At 46.2% G+C, this 22,659-nt stretch overlaps 1 protein-coding gene across 2 annotated transcripts in view; it reads left to right on the forward strand.

Annotated features, from left to right (window-relative positions):
• The first annotated feature begins 305 nt into the window (after window positions 1–305).
• The window catches only part of MFSD1 (major facilitator superfamily domain containing 1), a 63,497-nt gene continuing 41,143 nt past the window's right edge, over window positions 306–22,659 (forward strand). For both annotated transcript variants that reach the window (XM_056565048.1, XM_056565049.1), the window contains exons 1-3: window positions 306–497; window positions 19,113–19,165; window positions 21,248–21,360. In XM_056565048.1, the coding sequence (XP_056421023.1) occupies window positions 344–497; window positions 19,113–19,165; window positions 21,248–21,360 (320 nt within the window). In that variant the 5' untranslated portion in view covers window positions 306–343. The remainder of the gene's footprint in view (window positions 498–19,112; window positions 19,166–21,247; window positions 21,361–22,659) is intronic.

Raw genomic sequence — 22,659 nt, forward strand, 5'->3', positions numbered from 1 at the left:
CACAATTTTTTTTTGTTTGGCTTGTGTGTGGACGCAGGACCCCCAGACGATAAAAAACAGTGTTTCCCAACCAGGGTGCCTCCAGCTGTGGCAAAACTACAACCCCCAGCATGCCCGGACAGCCAACGGCTGTCCGGGCATGCTGGGAGTTGTAGTTTTGCCACAGCTGGAGGCGCCCTGGTTGGGAAACATTGCCAGAGAGTAAAAAAACGCAAGAGCGAGTACAATGTAGATCCCCACACCCCAGCACAGTTCCCGTTTTCTCCCACGCACGTTTACGTCTAGTCACGTGAGATGTCGTCATGTGACTCTACGCTTGTCACGTGACTGTAGTTCGGGGAACATGGCGCTGGAAGACGAGCAGGAAGCTTTGCTCCCTGGAAGCGACAATGGCTTCTCCAGCAGTGTACCCCAGAGGCAGATGCCGGCCATCTGTGACCCCAGCAGGCTGGCCCATCGCATCGTGGTGCTGGTCCTCATGTGCTTCCTGGGATTCGGTGAGTGAGCGGAAGTGTGGGCATCGTATTGTTATAGGGTGAGGTAGGGGGGGGTCACGGGTGCTGCTTCCTTTAGATCAAGCTGGGGATTGTAGTCCTACAACAGCTGGGAGCACTTGGATCAAGCTGTTAGCGTATGCTGGGAATTGTAGTCCTACATCAGCTGGGAGCACTTGGATCAAGCTGTTAGCGTATGCTGGGGATTGTAGTCCTACATCAGCTGGGAGCACTTGGATCAAGCTGTTAGTGTATGCTGGGAATTGTAGTCCTACATCAGCTGGGAGCACTTGGATCAAGCTGTTAGTGTATGCTGGGAATTGTAGTCCTACAACAGCTGGGAGCACTTGGATCAAGCTGTTAGCGTATGCTGGGAATTGTAGTCCTACATCAGCTGGGAGCACTTGGATCAAGCTGTTAGCGTATGCTGGGGATTGTAGTCCTACATCAGCTGGGAGCACTTGGATCAAGCTGTTAGTGTATGCTGGGAATTGTAGTCCTACATCAGCTGGGAGCACTTGGATCAAGCTGTTAGTGTATGCTGGGAATTGTAGTCCTACAACAGCTGGGAGCACTTGGATCAAGCTGTTAGCGTATGCTGGGAATTGTAGTCCTACATCAGCTGGGAGCACTTGGATCAAGCTGTTAGCGTATGCTGGGGATTGTAGTCCTACATCAGCTGGGAGCACTTGGATCAAGCTGTTAGTGTATGCTGGGAATTGTAGTCCTACATCAGCTGGGAGCACTTGGATCAAGCTGTTAGTGTATGCTGGGAATTGTAGTCCTACAACAGCTGGGAGCACTTGGATCAAGCTGTTAGCGTATGCTGGGAATTGTAGTCCTACATCAGCTGGGAGCACTTGGATCAAGCTGTTAGCGTATGCTGGGGATTGTAGTCCTACATCAGCTGGGAGCACTTGGATCAAGCTGTTAGTGTATGCTGGGAATTGTAGTCTTACATCAGCTGGGAGCACTTGGATCAAGCTGTTAGTGTATGCTGGGAATTGTAGTCCTACAACAGCTGGGAGCACTTGGATCAGGCTGTTAGTGTATGCTGGGAATTGTAGTCCTACAACAGATGGGAGCACTTGGATCAAGCTGTTAGTGTATGCTGGGAATTGTAGTCCTACAACAGATGGGAGCACTTGGATCAAGCTGTTAGCGTATGCTGGGAATTGTAGTCCTACAACAACTGGGAGCACTTGGATCAAGCTGTTAGTGTATGCTGGGAATTGTAGTCCTACAACAGATGGGAGCACTTGGATCAAGCTGTTAGTGTATGCTGGGAATTGTAGTCCTACAACAGCTGGGAGCACTTGGATCAAGCTGTTAGCGTATGCTGGGAATTGTAGTCCTACAACAGCTGGGAGCACTTGGATCAAGCTGTTAGTGCTTGCTGGGAATTGTAGTCCTACATCAGCTGGGAGCACTTGGTTCAGGTTGTTAGTGTATGCTGGGGATTGTAGTCCTACAACAGATGGGAGCACTTGGATCAAGCTGTTAGTGTATGCTGGGGATTGTAGTCCTACATCAGCTGGAAGCACTTGGTTCAGGTTTAGTGTATGCTGGGAATTGTAGTCCTACATCAGCTGGGAAGCACTTGGATCCGGCAGTTATTGCATGCTGGGGATTGTAGTCCTACATCAACATGTCAGCTTGTGGCTCTTAGTGCACATTTACAAAACTGTGTTGTCCCTCTATAGATGGATGGCTCTACCATGTGACCTAGCATATGGGCCCCGCTGATCCTAAATCAGGAGCACATTTACATTCTCCTGTAACTTCCAATGATAAAGAAGCTCATTGTATAATCCCAGGGTCCCTGAGGGGCACAGCGGGTGCTTACACCTCACACTTGTAATATTGTCAGGTGTCTTCCAACTCATACAAATCCTCCCGTAATTTCTTTCTGTGATATAGAGGATCATTGTGTGGTCAGCTGGTCTGATCCTACTGAGAGAGCAGAACATTGTCCGTGTAATCAGTGATCTGTTTATATAGTCGTCATTCCATCCAGTCCTGGGTAATAAGCAGGTCAGCTGTTCCTATTGAGCGGTAGGACCCTATTACATGAAACGATTATTACCCTGTGAAATAGGGCCAGCGATCAGCCAACCACTGAGCGACCGTTCATCGGCTGATCACTTTATGATCTGCTAAAAATGGAAGCAGAGGGTGGCATAAGTAAGGGCGCTTTCACACTATAAAAATGCACCCGTTATGAACGCCCGTTATAAAAAGAGGGGAAATCAGCAGGTATATGGCCGGTACAAAATCACTAACATTATAGTCTATGGGATTTTTCTAATAGCCGTTTTAACCCGTTATCGCCCTTTATTAATAACGGACATTATTTTGTGACTGGCAAATGAACAGAAGAAATATGGCATGCACTATTTCTCCCGTTACTATCTCCCGTCACAAAATAACGGCCGATAACTGGTTAAAACGAATATTAGAAAAATCCCGTAGACTATAATGGGATTTTCTAATAGCCGTTAGTGATTTTGTACCGGCCGTATAACTGCCGATTTCCCCTCTTTTTATAACGGGCGTTCATAACGGGTGCATTTTTATAGTGAGAAAGCGCCCTTATTTAGCCCTGGTCGAGCCTTGTAATAGGTTCCGTAAACAAGCACCGATCTATGGGATTAGCGCTCGCTTACATTGCTCACTTTGTAATAGGGCCCTTAGTCTCCCCAGACACTGCTGCAGCTCTTACTGTTGGGATCCATTTTCATGCCATTACTTCCTTCATACAACTTGAACTGCTGAGGCTGACAATAGAAAACCAAAGGTATTTTATAAATGCCCAAGAGTAGAGCTTAGATTTGGAGCCATCTATATCTGTATATGTATATACAGGGGTGTGGAAATTTTATAAAAAACTACTTGTCCACGGGACTAAAATGGAGCAAAATCTACTTGTCCCTCATGACGATCCACTTGTCCGGCCAATTTTCGCTTTTACGCTCTGATTTTTTCCTCCTCGCCCTATAATAGCCATAACTACCTACTATAATGATACCTTTTAATTTTTCAATAACATATTCTCTGAACCAAAATATATATATATTAAGGGAAGTGAAATTGAAATAGTAAAAGATAATTTAGCAGATTTGGTGGTTTTTCTTTTCTGGGCCATTTACCTTGTGGTTGAGGTAAACTGTTGGTTTTATACTTTAGGCGCCTGATTACAGCAATACCAGATTTGTATCGTTTACGTCATGTTTTACTAATTCTGAACTTTTTCTAATTTTTTTTATTGCCATTTTTTAACCCCTGTAGCTTTATATTTTTTCGCATACCAGGCTGTATGAGGGCTCATTTTTTGCACCATAATCTGTTTTTTGTATCGGTACCATTTTGGCATTGATCTGACTTTTTAATCGCTTTTTAACTTTTTTTTCTGGGATATTATAAAAATTGCAAATCTGTGGTTTGATATTTTTATTACATTTACCGTACGGGATACATAATGTTATGTTTTAATAGGTTGTACAATTACGCACAAATCAATAACGAATATGTTTATTTTTATGTTTACATGTTTTTATATAGGAAAAGGGGGTGATTTGAACTTTTAACATGGAAGGGGTTAATGCAGCGGTCTTCAAACTGTGGCCCTCCAGATGTTGCAAAACTAAAACTCCCAGCATGCCCGGACAGCCAACGGCTTTCCTGGCATGCTGGGAATTGTAGTTTTGTAACATCTGGAGGGGCACCGTTTGAAGACCACTGGGTGTCTTTCAAACTTTTATTAAAACTTTTACACTTTATTACACTTATAGGAGGAATCATTAGATTCCTCAGACAGATGAATAGAGTTCTATTGAACTCTATTAATCTGTGTGCTCTGTGATCCATTGATAGAGCCTGGTCCAGCCAGGATCTATCAATGACAGAGCCGGGACAGGAGGAAGCAGAGGTAAGTTCTCCGGCTACCTCCATAGTGGATCGCCCCCCTGCGATCGCGCTGTGGGGGGGGGGTGATCCACCCCCCTAGCCCACCAGGGAGCATTCAAATGTCCCTTTAGACCAGTGGTTCTCAACCTTTTCGGCGACCGTACCCCCAAGGCCTGAAAGTATGTCCACGGGTACCCCCTCACGCGGAACTTGCGAGCGAGGGGTACCCGCAGGCAAAAGGCGTGTTCTTACCTTTATACTAATGCATCCCATCTCCATCTTAATCCCCTTGTGCTATTATTCCCCCTCCGTCTTACTCCCCCTGTCCCACAATTCCCACCTCCCTCTGATTCCCTTTTACCATTATTCCCCCTCCATCTTTATCCCCTTGTGCCATTATTATCCAATATGGAACAAGGGGATTAAGATGGAGGAGGGGGAATAATGATACAGGGGGATTAATATGGAAGGGTGGGGGGGTTGATAATTCCCCCCTCCCTCTGATCCCCTTTTGCCATATCGGATAATAATAGCACAAGGGGATTAAGATGGAGGGGGGGGGGGGATAATCAACCCCCCCCTCCTCCATATTAATCCCTTTGTGTCATTATTCCCCCCTCCCTCTGATCCCCTTTTGTCATTTTCCCCCCTCCATATTAATCCCCTTGTGCCATTATTATCGGATATGGCAAAAGGGGGATCAGAGGAAGGGGGGAATGGTGCAGGGGGATTAAGATGGAAGGGGAGAGGGGAGTAATAAAGCACAAGACATAAAATTTCAATGCCTTGTGCTTTATTACTCCCCTCCCCCCCCTCCGCCATTATCCCTCTCCCCCTCCATCTTAATGCCTTGTGCTCCGTCCCATACAGTTTCCCCCTCCGTCCCATACAGTCCCCCCCCCCCCCCCCCTCTGTGCCATACAGTTGTTTACCTGGCGTCCTGTGGTCCCGTTGCCTGCTGCTTCACGGGATGTTCCACAGGGCCGCACTGACGTGTGACGTCCCCCTGCGCTGTGCGGCAACTCCGCGCAACGTCAGGGGAGGCCACACGTCTCCCTGGCAACCACGCAGTTCACTTACAGTAGCCCCGGCCGCATCTCTGGCCGCGCTACTGTACAGTGAGCTGCCGCGGCTATGCGCTGACAAATACTGGCCAATGCATGGCCGGTATCTGTCAGCGTTTTCGCGTACCCCAGGTTGAGAACCCAGGCTTTAGACGCCGCTGTCAGCTTTGACAGCGGCGATCTAAAAGGTTAATAGCCAGCCGCGGCCGCATGCTGGCTATTAGCGGCGGCCCCCGGCTACTGAGAACAGCCGGGGGCAGCAGAGTATGGAGCTGGCAGGAATCCCGAGCCCGCTCCATACATACTGCAGAGCGCCACATACAGTCTCCCCGTGCAGACGCGCCTCCTCCCCTCAGCTCTCCGAAGCTACAGCTGGGGGGAGTGAAGGCAGAGGACGCAGGTCTGCACGGGGAGCAAGAAGCCACGCCCCCTCATCTCCCCCCCCCCCCCCACCCGCACGTCTGCAGAGCAGGGGAGAGAAGACAAATACACAGCTTCTCATCTCCCCTGCTTCCGAGGATACAGGCTGCAGAGTATGGAGCGGGTGCCCGCTCCATACAGACTGCAGATCACCGCCGCACTTGTCAGGTCCGGCCCTGCTTGCCCGAAGCTGGGCTAAGGGCCGGACAAATGCACCTACCCGGCGCCCAAAACTGCTAGTCCGGGGCGTCGGGCGATAGAAATTCCACATCCCTGATATACATAATGTGTGTGTATGTATGTGTATATATATATATATTATTTATATTATGTGTGTGTGTATATGTGTGTATATATATATATATATATATATATATATATATATATATATATATATCTCTTCTGAGACTCGTTCAAGGGAATTTATCATGCTGTTTAGGGGTGTTTTTCTTTTTGTCGCAGGTGTTTGGTTGCAGGCACTCTGTGCACAAATGTACAACTTTCTGGGTAGATCAATACCGAAAGTACTTTAGTTTAAATCACTTTATGTTTTGACTTTTGCCGAGCTTAGCAATTTACAAAGTGCGACTTTTCATCTTGGGCACATTATGTTGGCGCAAAGTGGTCCACCTGGGCACATAGCCACACAAAGCCAGACCACACTTGGAAAAAAGGACGTGCAACAGGCAAGTTGCAATCATTAATAGGGAAAGTTTATTTTGCACTAAAGTGCGACAATTTAATAACCATGGCGCAATGGCTGGCAACATCGCACCACCCCAAAAAAGACGGAACAAAATAATTTCTTCGTAAATTCCTCCATCGTTTTTGCGCTTTGAAAACGTAACTTTGCCTAGTATAGGATGATAAAGTTGATTTCTCTGTACCCGTAGGGAACTGTTTTCACTTGTACAGTCACGCCTGGCAGATTTGCTCTCGGAAAACCTGCAGCGTTTACAGTGCCAGAAATGTAGATGAGATGTCACAAACAAAATGGACGCAAAATCTTTGCAGAACTTCAATGTGGAGCATGTCAGTTGTTGTCCCAGATCTGCTGTGGCTTTATTGCACATTAAAGTCAACGGGGAAGTCGAAATCCGCAACTGTTTCAGACTTTACTGCAAAATCCACAACTGCAGATAGGAAATACATTGACTTTTTGGGGGATATTTATCAAAGGATTTAGACTGCTTTTTCCCGTCTAAAATTGTCGCACAGAAAGTCACATTCTAACTACATGCGACAATTTTGCTTTAGAGGATTTTTAGAACATGATGCATTCTAGTCTATTTTAGATGGAAAAATGCATTGGTGCTGAATTTATCAATAGCAACTTTTCGGCGAAAAGTCGCATTGGCCAAAAGTACGCTGAAATGTCAGACCATGCTGGAGCAGGTTTAAATACAGTCTAAACCGTAGATCCCAAAGTCTGTGCGCAGAATTTATCAAGAGCCGTGCGACTTTTGATAAATTAGGCGCACAATAGACCGGCCTAACTCTCTGTAGGTTGGTCTATATTGATGTGAGAAATAGACAACTTTGATAAATCCCCGCTTTATGTTTAAAACTTTACCACATTTGTCCCAAAATCGCAACTTTGCAGCTTTGCTGCTGCAGAAATGATAGTTTTTCTGCTGCGGCCATATAGGGAGTAAAGTTATTCCCCATCAATAATATTGATGGCCTAGTTACTCGCTTTGATCTTGGTGAGAAATTACCTTTAGGGTACGTTCACACGAGCGGACCCACAGCGTTCACACGAGCGGACCCACAGCGTTCACACGAGCGGACCCACAGCGTTCACACGAGCGGACCCACAGCGTTCACACGAGCGGACCCACAGCGTTCACACGAGCGGACCCACAGCGTTCACACGAGCGGACCCACAGCGTATTTTACGCTGCAGATCTGCCGCTGAAGGCCCGCTCCATGGTGGCTTTACATGTGCCTGCTTGGAGTGGAAATACGCCGCTAGGAGCAGACACACTGCTATGTGCGAGTTGCCACGCATGCGCGGTGTACTCGCACACATTGCAGCCGCTATGCCTGCTCCATGAGCTTGGCCAAGAGCTGCCGCGATGTGCGAGTGTACTGTGCATGCGCACTGCAACTCGCACAATACAGTGTGTCTGCTCGAAGCGGCGTATCGCCGCTCCGAGCAGGCACATGTAAAACCACCATGCAGGGGTCCTTCAGCGGCAGATCTGCAGCGTAAAATACGCTCTGACGGGGACCGGATCGGGATGCCTGCTGAGCACCCCGTGCAAAGCCCCCAAAAACCATTTCAGCAAAATTAACTTTCCAGAAGCCAAACGTGACTCCTTCTCTTCTGAGCATTGTATTTCTCCCCCAGTGCACTTGACGTCCACATGTCACAAATTTTGGGGGGCATTTTCTCCTATTACCCCTTGTAAAAATTTTAAACGGGGGGGGGGGGGGGGACCAGCATTTTAGTAGGAAAAAAAAAATTCATTTACACATCCAACTTTAAGGAAAAGTCGTCAAACACCTGTGGGGTGTTAAGGCTCACTGTACCCCTTGTTACATTTCTTGAGGGGTGTATTTTCCAAAATAGTATGCCGTGTTTTTTTTTTTTTTTGCGTTTCTGGCACCATAGGGGCTTCTTAAATGTGACATGCCCCCAAAAAACCATTTCAGAAAAACCCACTCTCCAAAATCCCATTGTTGCTCCTTCCCTTCGGAGCCCTTTAGTGCACCCGCCGAACACTTCACATCCACATGTTAGGTATTTCCTTACTCGAGAGAAATTGGGTTACAAATTTTTTGTCTTTTTCTCCTTTTACCCCTTGTAAAACTTCAAAAACTGGGTCTACAAGAACATGTTAGTGTAAAAAATTAAGGTTTTGAATTTTCTCCTTCACTTTTCTGCTATTCCTGTGAAACACCTAAAGGGTTAATACACTTACTGAATGTCATTTTGAATACTTTGAGGGGTGCAGTTTTTATATTGGGGTCATTTATGGGGTATTTCTAATATGAAGGCCCTTCAAATCCACTTCAAAACTGAACTGGTCCCTGAAAAATTCCGATTTTGAAAAATTGGAAAATTGCTGCTGAACTTTGAAGCCCTCTGATGTCTTCCAAAAGTAAAAACATGTTAACTTTATGATGCCAACATAAAGTAGACATATTGTATATGTGAATCAATATATAATTTATTTGGTATGTCTATTTTCCTTATAAACAGACAGTTTCAAAGTTAAAAAAATTCAAAATTTTCAAATTTTTCATCAGATTTTGGATTCACCAAGAAATGATACAAGTATCGACAAAAAATTGCCACTGACATAAAGTAAAATATGTCACGAAAAAACAATCTTGGAATCAGAATAAAAAGTAGAAGCATCCCAGAGTTATTAATGCTTATAGTGACAGTGGTCAGATGTGCAAAAAATGTTCTGGTCCTTAAAGGGGTACTCCGCCCCTAGACATCTTATCCCCTATCCAAAGGATAAGATAAGATATCTGATTGCTGGGGTCCCGCTGCTGGAGACCCCAGAGTTCTCGGCTGCAGCACCCCTCTGTTATTACTGCACAGAGCAAACTCGCTTTTTGCCTAATGACGGGCAATACACGGGCCGGAGCGTCGTGACGGCACAGCTCCGCCTCTCCTGACGTCATGGCCCACCCCCTCAATACAAGTCTATAGGAGGGGCGGCCATCACGCCCCCTCCCATAGACTTGCATTAAGGAGGTGGGCCGTGACGTCAAGAGGGGCCGAGCCATGACATCACGATGCTCCGCCCCTGTATCACCCGTCATTAGGCAAAAAGCGAGTTTGCTCTGTGCAGTAATGACAAAGTTGTGCTGCAGCTGAGCCCGCGATCAGACATCTTATCCTTTTGGATAGGGGATAAGATGTCCTGGGGCGGAGTACCCCTTTAGGGTGAAAATGGGCTTGGTGCTTAAGGGGTTAAAGGACCTTCAAAGTTATGTAGTAGATTTGAGTCTATAGTTAATTGTGCTCATTCCTAAGCATTTGTGTTGAGGAAAAGTTGTGCAGTTGCCCATAGCAACCAATGAGATTGTTTTTATTTTATTTTTAAAAAGGCCTCTAAAAAATAAAAATGGTAATCTGACTGGTTGCTATGGCCAAATGCACCACACCTTTTCTGCGCAGGTTTTGATAAAACCTCCCCCATTGTGAAAAGGCGAGTTGTAGGTGTGTGCCCAGCTGGTATTTGGTATCAGAGTAGGATCTCCCCCAATACCCGGCAAATATTCTATTGATTTCTGTTCTCAGTGGGCATTGTGCATGAAAACTGAGGTTGGCAATAAATGGACATGTTTTTTTGCAACCGTTCACTTTATACATGGGGCCTCACGGATAGATAAAATATGGCAGTCTAATGTATTATAGGTGCCGTCTAGAGATGAGCGAACTTACAGTAAATTCGATTCGTCACAAACTTCTCGGCTCGGCAGTTGATGACTTTTCCTGCATAAATTAGTTCAGCTTTCAGGTGCTCCCGTGGGCTGGAAAAGGTGGATACAGTACTAAGAGACTCTTTCCTAGGACTGTATCCACCTTTTCCAGCCCACCGGAGCACCGGAAAGCTGAACTAATTTATGCAGGAAAAGTCATCAACTGCCGAGCCGAGAAGTTCGTGACGAATCAAATTTACTGTAAGTTCGCTCATCTCTAGTGCCGTCTTAGGTTATGTTGCATACTTTTGTTTTTTAATATTATGCTTTTATAGATGGCAATAGAAAACCACCCACAAACATAAAGGTATACTTCAGTGTTTTCCAACTAGGGTGTCTCCAGCTGTTGCAAAACTACAACTCCCAGCATGCCTGGACAGCCAAAGGCTGTCCAGGCATGCTGGGAGTTGTAGTTTTGCAACAGCTGGAGGCACCCTGGTTGGGAAACACTGGTATATTCTATCCTAGAATATCACTACTAGTGTTCCCAAATATCCTGATCTACCTGCATTGCAGGATCAGGCAACCGGGAACCATTGTCGTTCCTTACACAGTGAGTGGCTGAGATTCTTGCTAAGCAGGAAAGATCAGTTAGGAGCCTCTTTTTTGTCAGGATAGCCGGAGTTTCCTTCAGTTTTCCTTGTAGATGGCACAATACCTGTGAGGTGTGAGCCGCTCACTGTACATGTAGCAGCTCCTGGATATACAGGTTGGGTTTATTGAGGGGACTATAGGAAGGAGTTGTGCTGTGGGTGTTAAGTCATTGTGCGGCTTATACATATGTTCATATAGAAAGTAGATAATGAGACGGCACTGCTCCATCCGGCAATTAATTGGTTACCAGGTGTGGAGCGGTAGTAGCTGTAGATAAGTCCTCTATCCTACGTTTAGTAGACGGTGGTGCCAGGGTATGATATGAAAAGTGGAATCAATGTACAAAATCACGAAAGTAAAAGAAGTATATCCGCGCTCGATGCTCCTCAGACCGGGACGGACCGGGGACTCAGGCTGCAGAAATGAGTGGCGCTCAGATGCAAACAAGCTTGTGCAAAAACACCGGTAGTTTGCCTCTGAGCGCCACTCATTTCTGCAGCCTGAGTCCCCGGTGTGTCCCGGTCTGAGGAGCATCGAGTCGTTAGCCTATCGGTGAGTGCGGGTATATTTCTTTTACTTTCATGATTTTATACATATGTTCCCCGACATAAACATTGAGTTATCAGGGAGCAGTTTTAGGCTATGGTTACACACAGGCTTTGCATTAAAGGGGTATTCCAGGATATTTTTTTTATCCAGCCTTTGAGCCCATGATGCCAAGTTCTAATACTCTGTAATATTTTTCTCTTACCTTCATCCGTCACTGTGTCCTGTTTTCATGCACTAGACCCACACTCGGAAGTGCTTTAGTGCAAGTCTTTTTTTTTTCTGCTGTCTCTGCCTTTTCCCAGCATTCTATGCGGCCAGAGACATATGGCTTAAAGGGGTACTTCGGTGGAAAACAATTTATTTTAAATCAACTAGTGCCGAAAAGTTAAACAGACTTGTAAATTACTTCTATTAAAAAAATCTTTATCCTTCCAGTACTTATCAGCTGCTGTATACTACAGAGGGAGTTCTTTTCTTTTTGAATTTCTTTTCTATCTGACCACAGTGCTCTCTGCTGACACCTCTGTCCATGTCAGGAGTAGGAGCAAATCCCCATAGCAAACCTATCCTGCTCTGGACAGTTCCTGACATGGACAGAGGTGTCAGCAGAGAGCACTGTGGTCAGACAGAAAAGAAATCCAAAAAGAATGCCGATCTCACTTATAAAATGATCCTTTTACACAACTCGTTGATTGTGCGAATGATCGCTGGATTGGTCATGTGGCTTATCACTTACCGTATTTTTCGCCGTATAAGACGCACTTTTTCTTCCCCAAAACTTGGGAGAAAAAGTCTTATACGGCGATTACACTCCTATCGCGGCGGTCCCTGCAGTGATGCCCTGTATTAACCCTTCAGACGCGGCGATCAAAGCTGACCGCGTCTGAAGGGAAAGTGACACTAACCCTGCTGTTCGGGACGGCCGCGATTTCACCGCGGCGGTCCCGAACAGCCCGACTGAATAGCCGGGTTAGTGCTTACAGGACACCGGGAGGGACCTTACCTGCCTCCTCGGTGTCTTCTCCGTTCAGGGATCCCCTGTATGGCTGGCGCTCTCCTTCCTCGTCATCACGTCATTGCTTACGTGCGTCGCCGTGTGTAACGACGTGATGGCGGCGACGGAGAGCGAGGATACCCGGCCGGCAGCAGAGACGTTCCAGAGCGACGGGGACACGGCGACAGCGATGGAGCAACAGGGCAGCGGTGACTGGTCCGGAGCGGCGGGGACACGTGAGTATTACCTCCTATGCAGTGGTCTTCAACCTGTGGACCTCCAGATGTTGCAAAACTACAACTCCCAGCATGCCCGGACAGCCAACGGCTGTCCGGGCATGCTGGGAGTTGTAGTTTTGCAACATCTGGAGGTCCGCAGGTTGAAGACCACTATTGGGTTCAAAATCTTTATTTTTTTAGATTTTGCACCTATAAATTGTCCTATAGGGCGAAAAATACGGTATGTCATTGTTGGTAGCACATCCGTTTTTCAAATAGGGAGATGTGCGGCTGACCAGCCATGATTCTTAGGGCCACACAATCCCAGTGATCAGCCATAAATAAGTGATTGCTGAGTTGTCACCTGATCACTGGGACACAGGACAATGATCCATGTAAAAGACTCTATACCCATTGGACTGCCAGCGAGCTGAAAGAACGCTTTAGGGCAATTCATCTTATATATAAAAGGAGAAGACCTGACTCACTGGCTCATCAATGCCTAGCGTAAACCCTTGGACCTAGAAAGCTGAATTTTTTTCACAGGTGTTGTTTTTAAGATGAAGACAAGGAATAAGAAAGGATTTTTCGAAATTCTACCCTTAAGGGGGTGAAAAGGTTTTTTTTTTTTTCAAAGTCCCATACAAGTCTATTGTAAATATTTGTTACTGCATAACTTCCAAACGGCTGGTGATATTTCCATAATACTTGGTTACATGTTACTTATATGTACACTTAAAATATAGGATAGTTAATTTAACCCTTAACTACCCCCCATTTGTGAGGGGCGGTTTTGTGTAAAGTCCCATGCAAATCATTGGAAATAAATGTATGTTCCCACATAACTTCCGTACGGCTGGAGATATTTCAATACCTGGTACATATATTACAGGTCGGGATATGAGGACTGTTGGCAGTATATAAGCAGCGTGAGAAGGCGGGTTCCCCTGCGCGCAGACTCTGTAAAAGTCCTCAAAGGATGTTGATCTTCAATTCCATGAAACAGCAGATGTAATGTTTGGGGTTGTTTGGATGCCCGTAGTAGGGATCGACCGATTATCGGTATGGCCGATATTATCGGCCGATAATCACGATTTTGGGCATTATCGGTATCTGCAATTATCTTGCCGATAAGCCGATAATGCCCCGCCCCCCGCACCGCCCCCACCGCACCGCGACCGCCACCCCCTCGACCCGACGCACCGCACCTCCGACGCACCGCGTCGCACCCCCCACCGTGATGCTAGGCGGTATACCGGTATGGATTTTTTCCCATACCGCTATACCGGTCGGGCCCCTCCCCCACCCTCCGAGTGAATAAAAAAATTAAACTTACCCGTAATGGGGGTGGTCCAGGCCATCCTTCCTTCATGTAGTGTCCGGGGGCGTTCCGGGTGGAGGGTGGTCCGGTCCGGGCTGTCCTTCTTCTCCCACGGTCTTCTTCTCCACTCCGGGCAGGCTCCGGCCTAGTAAGCTGCATAGACGCCGCTACGCCGTGACGTCAGGTGCGTCGCTGCGCACGGGCGTCACTGCGCAGCGACATCTATGCAGCGTACTAGGCCGGAGCCTGCCCGGAGTGGAGAAGAGGCCCGCCGGAGAAGGACAGCCCGGACCGGACCACCCGGAACGCCCCCGGACACTACAGGAACTATGGATGGATGGCCCGGAGCACCCTGGCAGGTAGGGGAGAGAAGCGGGTGGTGGCGGCGGCGGCCTATGGCCCCGTAAAAGCCACTGCAGATCATTGATTTAAAGCGCCCGCTTTAAATCAATGATCTGCAGCGGTGTCGCAGGGGGTTAAATAGCCGATAACTTATACCAGAATATCGATATAAGTTATCGGCCCTAACCTGCACCGATTATCGGTATCGGCCCTAAAAAAACGATATCAGTCGATCCCTAGCCCGTAGACTTTACCCAGAGCGGCCTCATTACTATAGGATCGTAAAAAGTAAATCTATGTTACCCCAAATTGAACGTGAGGGAAGCCGCGAGCAAAAGCTAGTTTCTTATATATTTTTTTTTCAACAAGACCAGGCATTTTGCAGGCTCCATGTCTGGGTTGTGGGCAGGACGCAGTGCAGCGCCATGTGGTGCATTACAGATCTATATAGACCTTTTATATGTCCTGCTTGGAGCTCTACATCTTATCACCATCTCTAAAATTGGCCTCATGGGTTTTCTTGGTGCCCTGTGGTAATATAACACTTCAATGCTAACAAGTAAGAGGAATTATGTTATCAAGATCTTGGCCGGGTGACCAGTGAATGTTTGGGAGGGTTTCTTTTCCTGAGACTACTCCCTGCCTGTGATGTTTTGCTGAGGTTTGCAGAGGCCAAAGTCTTTGTTTCAGCAGTAGTTTTCATAAACTCGTGAGGAGATTTTTCAAACTTTGTGAGAGGAAAAAGTGGAGAGATTTTCCCACAGCGACCAATCACAGCTCAGCTCACGAGCTGAGGTAAAGTGAAAGCTGAGCTGTGATTGGCTGCTATGGGAAAATCCCTCCACTTTTTCTCTCGTACAGTTTGATAAATTTGGTCCTAGGGGGAGATTTATCAACGCCTGTCCAGAGGAAACGTTGCCGAGTTTTCCATAGCAACCAATTGGATCGCTTCTTTCATTTTTTAAAAGGCCTCTGAAAAATGAAAGAAACTTTTTTTTTTTTATGTATCAACTGGCTCTAGAAAGTTAAACAGATTTGTAAATTACTTCTATAAAAAAAATCTTAATCCTTTTAGTACTTATGAGCTGCTGAAGTTGAGTTGTTATTTTCTGTCTAAGTGCTCTCTAATGACACCTTTCTCGGGAACTGTCCAGAGTAGAAGCAAATCCCCATAGGAAACCTCTTCTACTCTGTGCAGTTCCCGAGACAATCAGAGATGTCAGCAGAGAGCACTGTTGCCAGACAGAAAAGAAAAACTCAACTTCAGCAGCTGATAATTATTGGAAGGATTAAGATTTTTTAAAAGAAGTAATTTACAAATCTGTTTGACTTTCTGGAGAGCCAGTTGATAAAAAAAAAAAAATAGTTTTTTCCTGGAATACCCCTTTAATTCCTTGTCCTGCGGAATGAAGATGGGCCACTACAGTATGAGCAACTCTATTTCCTGTCTTTCCCAGCTGATATCACCGCCCCCGTCATGAATATTCATACCTGCTTCAATCTCACAGCATGACTGGGGCGGTGACATCGACTGGGGTAGGCGGGAGAAAATATCATCTCTGGAACGGCTGCATGGTAAGAAGTGTTAGAAACAGGGTCCCCCACACTATCTACCTGGATATTCAGAACAGCGCAGTTGACCCTGGTGTTGGGTTCCCTTAAAAGGGGTACTCCGGTAGAAAACAAATGTTTTTCTAATCAACTGGGGCCAGAAAGTTTAAACAGTTTTGTAAATTACTTCTATATACAGATCTTAATCCTTTCCAGTACTTATCAGCTGCTGTATGCTCCACAGGAAGTAGAGTTCTTTTCTGTCTGACCACAGTGCCCTCTGCTGACAACTCTGTCTGTGTCAGGAACTGTCCAGAGCAGAAGGGGTTTGCTATGGGGATTTGTTTCTGCTCTTGACAGTTCCTGACATGGACTGAGGTGTCAGCAGAGAGCACTGTGGTCAAACTGAAAAGAACTACACAACTTTCTCTGTAATATACAGCAGCTGATAAATACTGGAAGGATTAGGCTAGGTTCACACGTCGGATTTCCGCTTGGAATATTTGCAGGGATATTCCGCTGCAGCATTCAACGGGATTCTGCTGCTGTGTGCACATGGCAGAATTTATGTGCCAGAAACATCTGCCATGGAAATTCCATTTTCCTTGTCCGCACAAAGGATGAACACACTCATTCTTTGTGCAGAGACTGCACGGAATGTATAGCCGCCTAACGCCGGCAGTTTATGCCGGATCCTGCACTCACCGGAATGTCCGCGCGGAGATTTTCCATCAAATCTGTTAAACTTTTTGGCACTAGTTGATTTTAAAACATTTGTTTTCCACCGGAGTTCCAATTTAAAGGAAAACTGTCAGCTTGCTCCCTCCACAATAACCAGCGGTACTGGCTGGTAGTGCAGGGGACGCTGATCAGTTTGATGCTTACCGTGCCCGGATCCGCCCGGCCGTTCTGCCGAAATCTTCGATTTTCTGTATATGTTAATTAGGCGCTAACTGGCACAGGTCGGGGTTATTGGCACTCTGACGTCAGCGCCGCTAGTCCGCAGCACCACCCAGCTCATCAATATTCCTCCCCTCCCTCCACCTCTCTCTCCATTACAGAGCGGGGAGAAGAGGGAGAGGTGGAGGGAGAGGAGGAATATTGATGAGCTGGGCAGTGCTGCGGCTGGCGGCACTGACGTTAGAGTGCAAGTTAAACCGCCTATGCCAGTTAGCACCTACTTTGCATATACAGAAAAACTAACTGGCACAGGCGGTTTAATTTGCACTCTAACGTCAGTGCCGCCGGCCGCAGAACTGCCCAGCTCATCAATATTCCTCCCCTCCCTCCACCTCTCCCTCTTCTCCCCGCTCTGTAATGGAGAGAGAGGTGGAGGGAGGGGAGGAATATTGATGAGCTGGGCAGTTCTGCGGCCGGCGGCACTGACGTCAGAGTGCAAGTTAAACCGCCTGTGCCAGTTAGTTTTTCTGTATATGCAAAGTAGGTGCTAACTGGCACAGGCGGTTTAACTTGCACTCTAACGTCAGTGCCGCCGGCCGCAGCACCGCCCAGCTCATCAATATTTCTCCTCTCCCTCTTCTCCCCGCTCTGTAATGGAGAGAGAGGTGGAGGGAGGGGAGGAATATTGATGAGCTGGGTGGTGCTGCGGACTAGCGGCGCTGACGTCAGAGTGCCAATAACCCCGACCTGTGCCAGTTAGCGCCTAATTAACATATACAGAAAATCGAAGATTTCGGCAGAACGGCCGGGCGGATCCGGGCACGGTAAGCATCAAACTGATCAGCGTCCCCTGCACTACCAGCCAGTACCGCTGGTTAGTGCGGGGGGGAGCAAGCTGACAGTTTTCCTTTAAGGTTCTCATATACATACATACATTAGATGAAAGGTGATAAAAATGAATGATTTCAACTAGAGATATGCGAACGTACAGTAAATTTGATTCGTCACGAACTTCTCGGCTCGGCAGTTGATGACTTATCCTGCATAAATTAGTTCAGCTTTCAGGTGCTCCGGTGGCTGGAAAAGGTGGATACAGTCCTAGGAGACTCTTTCCTATGACTGTATCCACCTTTTCCAGCCCACCGGAGCACCTGAAGGCTGAACTAATTTATGCAGGATAAGTCATCAACTGCCGAGCCGAGAAGTTTGTGACGAATCGAATTTCCTGTAAGTTCGCTCATCTCTAATTTCAACCACATGGATCTTTCTTTGAAATAAATGTTACAAACTATTATTTAAAAGTACCCATCCATACAGATGCGATTGTTTTGAACAGCAGCTTTCTCTCTCTCAATCCCTCCATACACATGAATGTTTAGGTGGGCCAAGCGTTCATGTGCCTAAAATGAAGAGAGGAGGGGTAAGCTCCTGCCAGGGACCTCTGCCTGCCACTTATTTCTCTGATAACAAAAGAGTTGTGCAGTTGAAACCCATCAGGCCTGATTCCCTCTGCCCTGTTGTCATCTCCTTATTTGTTACATCTACATAATCTCTCTGGTTCCCTGGTGACAAGGCTCTTGGTACAGGGTGCGGTGTGGATGCTGTAGAATTCCTGCAGTCACACAGGCTGTGACAGTGTTTCCCAACCAGGGTGCCTCCAGCTGTGGCAAAACTACAACCCCCAGCATGCCCGGACAGCCAAAGGCTGTCCGGGCATGCTGGGAGTTGTAGTTTTGCAACAGCTGGAGGCACCCTGGTTGGGAAACACTGCCATAGAGAGTTACTATGTCTAAACAGCTGCATGTGCTCTGGTGTGGTAGCCTGGGTTACAGCAATAGGGACATGTTTTACCAACTGACTCTCAATAACGTGTAAACTTTATAAGAAATAATAAGCCATACGTAAGCGTTTTCTTCGGCTGTCCGGGCATGCTGGGAGTTGTAGTTTTGCAACAGCTGGAGGCGCCCCAGTTGGGAAACACTGCTCTGGGATATAGAAAGTTTCATGATTGTTAGTGCACAGGTTTTGGGGCATCAGCTGTGTAGCTAGTGGGCACAGACGTGGGCCTACAGGAAGCGGCTAATGGCTCATGAACCCTCCATCCACTGACAGTCCAACACATTGGCATGTGACTTATTTACTGGGAATCCTTTATAGATGTGGCAGGGTTCCTCTGGTTGTATTACGTGAGGCAGTTCATCAACCATGTTTATATATGATGTAAAGCATTGTGTTCTAAGTTCCAGCCTCTTAAAACCTTGCCTATTTTACATTGTGCAGCTTCTGACTTCATGTCTGCATTGTCTCTTTCAGGGAGTTATTTTTGCTATGATAACCCTTCAGCTTTACAAACTCAGGTTCAACTGGTAAGTGTTTACGGTTTATTTTACCGCCAACTTGTGCTTGGGAGTTTCAGCCTTCTTTGTTTGCTTAAAGGGGTACTCCGGCTCTGAGACATCTTATCCCCTATCCAAAGGATAGGGGATAAGATGTCTCACCGCGGGGGTCCCGCCGCTGGGGACCCCCACAATCTAGTATAGTGATCCCTCAACTTACAATGGCCTCAACATACAATAGTTTCAACATACAATGGTCTTTTCTGGACCATTGTAACTTGAAACCAGACTCATCATACAATGCTATGGAATCAGCGAAACGTGTCAATGGCTGGAAGAACCGACCAATCAGAATGGATATTTCACTGGTAAAGCCCGTGTATTCCTAAAGTGTATGCACTGACTGGTGTCTGGAAGCGCCCCCTACAGTACAGGGAGGTATTACATGTTCTGTACTCTTTACCTGCCACGGTTAGCTTCTCCTTTGGGCATCAGGTGAGGGCGGCTCCATTTTTTTTTTTTTTTTTTTTTTTTTTTTTTTTAGGACATTGCATGTACTGTACAGGACCCTGAAGAAGCTCCTGTCCTCTACATAGACCAGCGTTTCCCAAAGAAGTTGCCTCCAGCTGTTGCAAAACTACAACTCCCAGCATGCCCGGACAGCCTTTGGCTGTCCAGGCACGCTGGGAGTTGTAGTTTTGCAACAGCTGGAGGCACCCTGGTTGGGAAACACTGACATAGACAGTGATTTACAGCTCCCAGCAGATCTTTCTTACTTATATATGTAATGATTTGCTTTATCTGTATTAGTTATCTACTTATTTATCTTTAATCCTCACTTTTTCCTATTTTTGGATGACATTTTGGGGGCTTCAGAACCAATTACCAGGTTTCCATAGAGTTATGGTCTCAACATACAATGGTTTCAACATACAATGGTCGTCCTGGAACCAATTAATATTGTAACTTGAGGGACCACTGTATTTGCCACCCACCTGTTTGAGCTGCACGCCGCGGTGCCAGGTCACAAACAGTGATACTCCGGGTAGCTACCACGGAGCCGGAGTATCGTGGCTTGCAGCTCAAACAGGTGGGTGGTGAATACAAGATTGTGGGGGTCCCCCGCGGTGAGACATCTTATCCCCTATCCTTTGCATAGGGGATAAGATGTCTCAGGGCCGGACTACCCCTTTAAGGGGGGGGGGGGGTACTCCCATCTGAAGAAATTATCCTCTATACACAGGATAGGGGACAACAAGCATATTGGTGGTGGCCCCCGGAACAGAGGCAACACATAGTGCATGGCCAGCGCTTTATTTATTCTCTGTGGGGCTGGCAAACATTTCCGGGCACTGAACTTGGAAATGTCTGAGTGCTCCATAGGGGATGAACTAAAGGGGTGTTTAGGAAAGTACATATAAAAAAAAGTCACCACACTTCCTGGATATGTTCCCTGTGAATGATCCTGCCTGATATGCATGGCTCCTGTGGCCCCTGTTGTCTTCTCTGGCTGCTTGATATTCTTTGCCATTTTTTCCTTCTCTTCAGCATAAATACTAAATTTCCCCGCAGCCATTGCAGCTCTTTTCTCACTGCCATCCAACTCCCTCTCTAAGAGCAGAGAGATTCAGTGTCTGATTGGCTGAGGCTACACACACCTCCCAGCTAAAGGAGCATGACTCATCATTGCAGGGCAGAAACCACCTGGTCTGTGTCTCTCAATAGGGTGGGGGCTTCTTTCAGCAAGGGACTTGGACAGAGACACAGTGGATGGCTGTATGATGTATTTTCCTCACTCCCTGCATGTAAGTAACAACTGGAAAAGGGGAAACTGCTCTGTATAGCTAACGAATGATATTTTGAAAACGAAATAAGTTGGTGAGAAGGAAAGGATGGGCTATGGGCTTAGTTCCCCAGAGTACCCCTTTAAGTGTTGTCCGCACAAGCGCGGTGAGCTCGTTCATTTTGGGGATAATTTTGTCTCCATTCTCGTACCCTCACCAATAAGCTTGTTTTCCACTATCCTATGGATTTGAAATAAACAACATTGAGATAGTAATTCCCCTTTTAATAAATGTTTACTTCTACTTATTATTGATTTCCTTCCTGCAGGACATGAAGGTGAACACTGCTGATTTCATGCAACTCTATGCCTTTTATTCCTGGCCCAATGTCATCCTTTGCTTTTTTGGAGGATTTCTTATTGACCGAGTATTTGGAATTCGGTATGTTACTACAAACCTGACACTTTCTTTTTTTTCCTATATTAGTTTTTGCTGTGGCACTGATGGTAGGCATATTTAAAGAATGTTCGTCATAGTGATATGTTTATTCCCACAGTTGTTTGTCTTGTGGGGAGGCCCTTCCATACATATTTATTTTAATTCACTCTGGCTTACAGATAGATAACTTTAGAAACATTTTGTTTGTTAAACACTTAAAGGGGTACTCCGCTGCTCAGCATTTGGAACTAACTGTTCAGAACACTGGAGCCGGTTCCGGGAGCTTGTGACGTCATAGCCCCTCCCCCTCATGACAGCACACCCCGCCCCCTCAATGCAAGTCTATGGGAGGAGCAGCGGAGTACCCCTTTAAGGGAATATTCAAGTGATACAATTTTTTATAATCAACTCTGAGTGCTTCACAAATAAAAAAAAGCAAAGCATATGCACCTGACGTGATCCACCGCTGTTCCAATCGTACTGGTCCTGCTCCCTTCTTCTTTTTGATGTGACAACCCGGCAGGAACTGCCTGCTCAGCCAGTCAGTACCCACTGTGGTAAGCTGCTTCAGCCAGTGATTTTCCTGCAGGGCCTACATCAGAGGGAGCACAGGGAGCAGTGGGAACCCGGCACCATTGGAGTTGCAGCTGCAGGAGATTGTGAAAGATGTGTTTTTTTTTTTTTTTTTTTTTTTTTTTTTTTGTATTTGTAAAGCAGCCAGAGTCCATTATGTTAAAAAAAAAAGTGTAATTGTATCTGATTACCCCTTTAAATTGATTGGATAATAAAAAGCATAAAATTATGCAGAATTTGGTGTTGACTTGTTTGGTAGTTGATTTTCTGCTGAAGATTTCAGTGCATATTATTAAAGTAAAAAAAATATAAAAATATTAGTTTTAGCTAAAAAACAAAAACTAAACTGTTGTGCAGATTTACTATTGCAAATGTACCAGAATTCTGGCGTAATATGCATAAAAAACTGTCTTACATGACATTTATTTGGAGTTTTAGACACTTTTCGAATTTAGGAGGACATGGCTTAAAGGGTAGGTAAGGGAAGTAAAAAGACACGCGTTTCGTAGAACCCTCCTTCCTCAGATTGGCAATGCCAATCTGAGGAAGGAGGGTTCTACCTCCGAAACGCGTCATTGGGGATTTCCTAAATAAACATAGCGCCTAATGGCACTTTAAATGAGATACTTGGATTTGAATATTCATTCAACCAATGGAACTCTGAACAGCGCCTGAAGCTCGGGTCTTTTTACTTCCCTTACCTACTCTACGGAACAGGATCGGATCCTC

This window comes from Hyla sarda, chromosome 3 (genome assembly GCF_029499605.1).
Source record: "Hyla sarda isolate aHylSar1 chromosome 3, aHylSar1.hap1, whole genome shotgun sequence".
NCBI classification, from domain to species: domain Eukaryota; kingdom Metazoa; phylum Chordata; class Amphibia; order Anura; family Hylidae; genus Hyla; species Hyla sarda.